Source organism: Atta colombica, unplaced genomic scaffold (genome assembly GCF_001594045.1).
Source record: "Atta colombica isolate Treedump-2 unplaced genomic scaffold, Acol1.0 scaffold22, whole genome shotgun sequence".
In the NCBI taxonomy this organism is placed as follows: Eukaryota; Metazoa; Arthropoda; class Insecta; order Hymenoptera; family Formicidae; genus Atta; species Atta colombica.
The window spans coordinates 333,879-341,184 of NW_017259316.1; the positions used below are offsets into that span (position 1 = coordinate 333,879).

Here is a 7,306-nt window from a genome sequence, read left to right on the forward strand (position 1 = left end):
AAAAATTGGATCGATTCGTGGATAGCCTCAAAAGATGACCAGTTTTTTCGACGCGGGATTCGTACGCTACCCGAAAGATGGGAGAAAGTAGTGGTCAGCGATGGACAATACTTTGAATCATAAATGTATAACCAGTTTTTTACAATAAAGCTTCGAATTTCGGAAAAAAAACGGCGGAAGCAAAGTTGTACACCTAATAATATTACAGCAATTTTGTAATGTTACTGCAATATTATCACGTGAAGATATAGTCCAAGATATAACTCGCTTAGTCTCTCGTGGAAGAAAGTAGGACTCTATAAAATGAACTTATATTTATATTAACTTTTTTTGTTATTTTTAGTCCTTAATTATCTGCCGAATGATTGATCTTCAGTTTTGAAATATCTTGTAAATAAGAAAATTAAACATTAATGACAACAACAATTAAACAACAATTAAATAACACAATTTCTCTTTCTAATATCTGAGATTTTTCGCTAAAATTGACTTCGGAAATGTTGTATTTTTATTATTTTATAACTTTATTCTAATAACTACTGAGAACACAGAACTTTTTTAAATTTCTCGACTTTCTGTGAGACGCGGTAGATTCCTTGAATATTACTGTAGTAATCGGTATTTCAGTATTTACTGATCGTTCTCTAAGCAATCTTCTATTTTGGACATAATCTAATTTAACATGTAAAAATGTTTAAGATATTTTTCTATCATTATATTCATGATGCAATGCGACTCGACCATGCAGTTCCGCTTTGTTTTTTGCAAATACATTTTGAGTAATGGTGAGTAAGTTCTGGTTGAAATGTTGTCTTAACCTTAATCTCTCTGTCTATATATAACTTTTAATTAGCGACAAGCACGCCTATTGTTATCCCCACTCTCATTGTGCCTTTAATATATGTAATACTGGTGCGAATGTTTCGGAATAACGCGCACTGTTTATGAACTATTTATTCCTAATATATATAAACATCTATCTCTCCTATATTATTTATAGTTCTTATTTCTAGATCGTTTTAAGTAATATTTTAAGATATTAATACGACTTAGAAATAATTTATGAAATTTTGCTATTTATGATTATTTTAAATAGAATAAGAATGCGTCATATGAGATTTTGCATTATTATGCAACAAAATAACTCCGCGAATTTCCCATATCAAATCCCCATATCCCATATCAAATTTCCATATTCACGACGCTGTCAATACAGTTTATGTTTCATACAGTAAACAATCCTTATAATTTTTTTCAAATAATTTGCCTAACTCTAAATATCAATATTATCAACAATTTAGTTTTTTCATTATCAATTTTAGAATATGTTGGTAAAATATTCTTAATGATAACTTTATTTATAACAATATTCATTCGACAAACATATGAACTACAAATAGCACGTATATATATATATAAAATGTATAATATATAGTATTACATATATATGTATGTATATAGAAGATATAGAGAAAATGAAGTTTGTAATTATATTTCTTTTACATAAGTATTATTTTGTTGCAATATGATTTCAAAATCCTAATAAAAAAAGGAAGAACAATTTTATTTAACACGATCGCTCGATTAAATAATGTTAATATTTCATAAATAACATTAAAAAATTTGAATTTGAATTTGAAGTTAAAACACAAATTATATTATATATTTTTTTAAGTAAAAATAAATTCCTATTCTTATAATTTTGTTTTTGATATGATTGAATGTTGAAATAAATATTAGTTCTTTATGCAGAACAAAGCAATTTATTTAGTATTATTGAAATAAACTTTTGTTTGAAGATAGAATTTCATTTTTTATTTTGTAACAATTTTATTTTTATTCTTTATTAATAAAAAATAAAATATGTTATTGAATTGTACGTTTATATAGCTTTAAATAGTTTTGGAAGACGATCGAAGAAATTAGAACGAATAAATCAAATAATTACAAAGTAAAAAAGAATTGGTTATTGCTAATTAGTTTTTTATTCACGAGTATAAACTAAATAATAATATCGATATGAAAGAATATATATATAAATATGGATCAGATAAGCAAGATACAAGTTAACTCCAAGCTGTTTTATCTATTCCCTTTTCCGCTACTACATAATCATTAAAAATTATAATTTAGTTATCTCCTCCTTCTCTTTTACTTCAAATTGCTTAATCAAACAGCATTCATGCGCAGAATATATGCATACAGAAAACTGCATAAAAGCAAATGACATTTTCATTCTACGCATGTAAATCATATCTACCCATAAAAATCAGAACGACTATTGAGGGAACGTTTGAAAAAGGGAGAGTCTGTAATATATAAAAGCTCGATATGTTACACGTCAGTTTATATATACTCTTAATTCACTTTTGTTGTATATTCCTTCAGATTATTTTGGTGTGATTTTGTGTGTCAGTCTGTAAGAAAATTTTTTAAAAAATGTTTGCTACACTCTTTGCTTTTATGCTCGTGACAGTACATGCTGCAGAAGAAATACGTAAGTAAATAATAATATTTATAATATATTACGTGTACAACTTTGCTTCCGCCGTTTTCCAATAGATGGCTTTAGCGGTAAGTGGTGGTCGAAATAAATAAACCATAGACGTCATACAATAAACTTGGGCATCTCTGTCAACATAACCCCATAGAAACATTAGTCGATTTGTGTCTGCATCATAAAGTTATTCTCGATTGAAAATGTTAATTTACGAGCCAAATTCTCATCATTTGCGGGAGGTTTTAATTTTTTGCTTCAATATGAAGAAATCTGCGGCTAAGGCTCATCGAATGCTCTCAAACACTTATGGTGAGGCCGCTATTAGTGAAAGAACGTGTCGTGAGTGGTTTCAACGCTTCAAGAACGACGATTTTGACGTCCAAGGTCATGTTCTGTATTTGATGGGACCAGCTCAGCGTAGTGTATTATGAACTGTTAAAACCGACTGAAATAGTCACAGGCGATCGGTATCGAACGCAATTGATGCGTTTGAGCCGAGCATTGAAAGACAAATGGCCGCAATACAACAAGAGACACGATAAAGTGATTTTGCAGCATGACAATGCTCGAGCCCATGTTGCGAAAGTGGTCAAGACATACTTGGAAAACATTGAAATGGGAAGTCCTACCCCACCCGCCGACTTCTCCAGACGTTGCTCCCTCTAACTATCACTTGTTTCGATCAATGACACACGGTCTGGCTGACCAGCACTTCCGGTCTTATGAAGAAGTAAAAAATTGGATCGATTCGTGGATAGCCTCAAAAGATGACCAGTTTTTTCGACGCGGGATTCGTACGCTACCCGAAAGATGGGAGAAAGTAGTGGCCAGCGATGGACAATCCTTTGAATCATAAATGTATAACCAGTTTTTTACAATAAAGTCTCGAATTTCGGAAAAAAACGGCGGAAGCAAAGTTGTACACCTATTTATATATGTTAATTATTAATATTAATTTTCTATCAAATAGTGAAACAAATACACTTGTTTCAAAATTATATTAGGTGTACAACTTTGCTTCCGCCGTTTTCCTATAGATGGCTTTAGCGGTAAGGGGTCGAAATAAATAGATCATAGCCGTCATACAATAAACTTGGGCATCTGTCAACATAACCCCATAGAAACATTAATCGATTTGTGTCTGCATCATAAAGTTATTCTCGATTGAAAATGTCAGTTTACGAGCCAAATTCTCGTCATTTGCAGGAGGTTTTAATTTTTTGCTTCAATATGAAGAAATCTGCGGCTGAGGCTCATCGAATGCTCTCAAATATTTATGATGAGGCCGCTATTAGTGAAAGAACGGGGCGTGAGTGGTTTCAACGTTTCAAGAACGGTGATTTTGACGTCCAAGGTCATGCTCTGTATTTGGTGGGACCAGCTCGGCGTAGTGTATTATGAAAAATGTTAAAACCGACTGAAACAATCACAGGCGATCGGGATCGAACGCAATTGATGCGTTTGAGCCGAGCATTGAAAGACAAATGGCCGCAATACAACAAGAGACACGATAAAGTGATTTTGCAGCATGACAATGCTCGACCCCATGTTGCGAAAGTGGTCAAGACATACTTGGAAAACGTTGAAATGGGAAGTCCTACCCCACCCGCCGACTTCTCCAGACGTTGCTCCCTCTAACTACACTTGTTTCGATCAATGGCACACGGCCTGGCTGACCAGCACTTCCGGTCTTATGAAGAAGTAAAAAATTGGATCGATTCGTGGATAGCCTCAAAAGATGACCAGTTTTTTCGACGCGGGATTCGTACGCTACCCGAAAGATGGGAGAAAGTAGTGGCCAGCGATGGACAATACTTTGAATCATAAATGTATAACCAGTTTTTTACAATAAAGCCTCGAATTTCGGAAAAAAAACGGCGAAAGCAAAGTTGTACACCTAATATTACTTTGTAACTAAGTTCGCATAGTTTTTATAGATTTTAGGTAACTTAGCAATTTGGTAAATGTTAAAGATTAATAATTAACTACATACATTTTCTTTAAAGAAAAATTTAATATTAATTAAATAACAAACAAGAAAATGAGCTATACATTTCTTTCTCACGTAAATGTTCCATTACACATTTTATATTATTTGCCAAAGATGTAGAATCCTGAAATAAAAATCAATTTAAAGTCTTATATCTTTTATAAGTCATAATAAGCCACTGGTAACTGGAGTAAAAATATATAATAAAATATAATAGTTACAATTTTTTTCAAATGTTACAAAATAATTTATTAGGAATATTAAGCCCACTTTAGATGATTTATAATTCACGATCAATCTTGGAACAGAATTTTATTTATAATTCCACGTGTTGTGTATAATATAGAAAATATTTGAAGAAGTAAAATTTAATTTAGTAAAAATATCAAAATACATGTTAGGATATCCATATATTATATTTATATTTAGAATGTGTGATATTATAAGTAAAATTTTATTTTGAATTTTTGGTCGCGAATTATAGATCATCTAAAGTGGACTTTAATGACAAATTGCGTTTAGTTGTTTATATATTTCAATGCACTACAAAAGATATATCTTTATTTTGAAATAATTCTTGTATTTCAACTTATTTCATCTTAGATAATTTATCATAAGATTGTAAGTTAAATAATTTAATGTTTGTTCTCTCTTCTTACTATGTTATATTAAACACTTTTATAAAATTAAAACTCTTTGTAGCTTCCTACATTCACGTGTGTGGTCGCAATAATCCCAATTATAATCAGTGCATCGTGAACAACACCAATAACATAAAGAGTAAAATTTGCATGGGAATTCCGGAACTTAACGTTGCTCCGATCGAACCAATGAATATCGACGAAATAGTTATTTATAACATAGACAATCTTAAATTAAGTGTCAAAAAATCGAAAATAAGAGGATTCTGTGATTTCATCATAAATTCTTTACAAGTATCTTCTGATAAGCTTCACTTCGATTTAGATTTGATACTCAAACATCTTGATATGGAGTCTGTATACGATTTCGACATACGTATATTGGTACCACTTGCTAATAAGGGATTGATTCACGTTTCTACAGGTATATAGAATGATCAATATTATATTAAAATAAAACAATTTATTTAGAGCTATTTACTTTAATATAAAAAAATTTAAAATTTGTTTTTATTTCATAAAAATCATCACTTTATGTTTATTCCGCAGATAACTTAGAAATGAAAATAACTGTAGACTTTAAAGAGGAAACTAAGAACGGTAAAACGGAAATATATGTGTCAAAAGTAAAAACTGTTCTTAATATTAAAATGTTCAAATATAAGTTTGATGACAGTGAGAAGGATTTGGTTCAACTACATGAAGCTCTTACTAATATTATAAATGAGAACGAAAAGGATATTTTTATTAAAGTTAAGCCAGCACTGGAAGAGGCGGTCTCCAAATTGGTTATTACAGTTATTAACAATGTAGTCCGTAACAGATTTGAACAATTGTTTCCCAACGAAGCATAATGTGAGATTTATTGTCGCAAAGAGTCACTATATGCATCTATAATACGTCCGATAAAAAAAATAAAAAAAAATAAAAAAATTATAATGATATATAATATAAGAAATATATAAAATATAATATATTTCCATTATTAATAATATTTATAAAAATTAGTGACATAAATTTTACTTGAGTTGAATAATAAATGCAAACATTATTTAGTCGTTATCAATAGATTGCTAGTGCAATAGCACAGATTTGTATTAAAAAACAGTTAGTTAAATAAAAGTATTAAATTGTGTCATCTGATAATAGTAATAGTCACAAAATTATCAAAGAAATATCATCAAGATTGTGATATTATATTTTATTACATTTATAAGTATAATTCTAAAAAATACTTGAAGTCATTCTCTTATTTAAGTTTCCATAAACTTATAATTTATATTGTTTGTATTATATTAGTATTTACGACGGAAAGAAATTGAAAATTGTTTCTTATTTTTATTTATCAAATAAATGTATTACAAAATATAAGCTTTCTACATTATTTGAAATAATACATAAATACTTTAAATCAAATTTCCCTGAAGTCTTAATTTTTATTCTTTATCGATTGTTATAAAATTTGCGATTATTGTGAATACTTCAGAAAATCTTGGAATAAGATTACGAATTTAGAATGAACGAACGACTAGAGGAAAGAAAAGGTCACGAAATTAATGCAAATAACAAATCCTATGTATAATTAAAAAACCGTCTTATCCAGTATTTTTTTCAATATAAATACTATCTAGTTCTAAATTTATCGTACCCTTGTAAAATGAAAATTAATTCTCTTTTGGAATGTTCTCCCACTTACATTTTCTATCATGTGATCATAAAATATGAAAGCGAATGAAACAGAAGGATTAAAGTAAACTTCATTCTACGCACGTGCATCTGAATAAGAGTGAGAGTTGAGAGGAAAATATTAAAAATAAAAAGATTTTACAATATATAGAACTTCGATCGGCTTGCGTGAAACTTTATTCGTAGATATGTTAAGTAGATATGTTAAGATCATTCTCATATGATTTTAGAGCTACTTTATAGAAAAATGTCGATAATATTCTTCATTTTTACGTTCATGATAGCGTACATTGCAGCGTATCTACGTAAGTAAAAAAAATTATTTATCACATATTTATTTATATCACAGTACGTATAATTTTTATTATGTAACTTTTTAGTATATATCCGGGAGAAAATGTTTCATATATAATTATATATAATTATACAAAATTATATAAAATTATATATATTTATATATAAAATTGATATATTTATATACATTTTTAT

At 29.2% G+C, this 7,306-nt stretch overlaps 2 protein-coding genes across 2 annotated transcripts in view; both read left to right on the forward strand.

Annotated features, from left to right (window-relative positions):
• The first annotated feature begins 2,439 nt into the window (after positions 1 to 2,439).
• Positions 2,440 to 5,985, forward strand: LOC108687897. Its single transcript, XM_018193919.1, has 3 exons — positions 2,440 to 2,497; positions 5,193 to 5,555; positions 5,681 to 5,985. The coding sequence occupies exons 1-3, from the start codon at positions 2,440 to 2,442 to the stop codon at positions 5,983 to 5,985; spliced, it is 726 nt and encodes a 241-aa protein (XP_018049408.1).
• Positions 5,986 to 7,064: 1,079 nt separating this feature from the next.
• The window catches only part of LOC108687876, a 4,632-nt gene continuing 4,390 nt past the window's right edge, over positions 7,065 to 7,306 (forward strand). The window contains exon 1 of the mRNA XM_018193890.1: positions 7,065 to 7,122. Within this exon, the coding sequence (XP_018049379.1) occupies positions 7,065 to 7,122 (58 nt within the window). The remainder of the gene's footprint in view (positions 7,123 to 7,306) is intronic.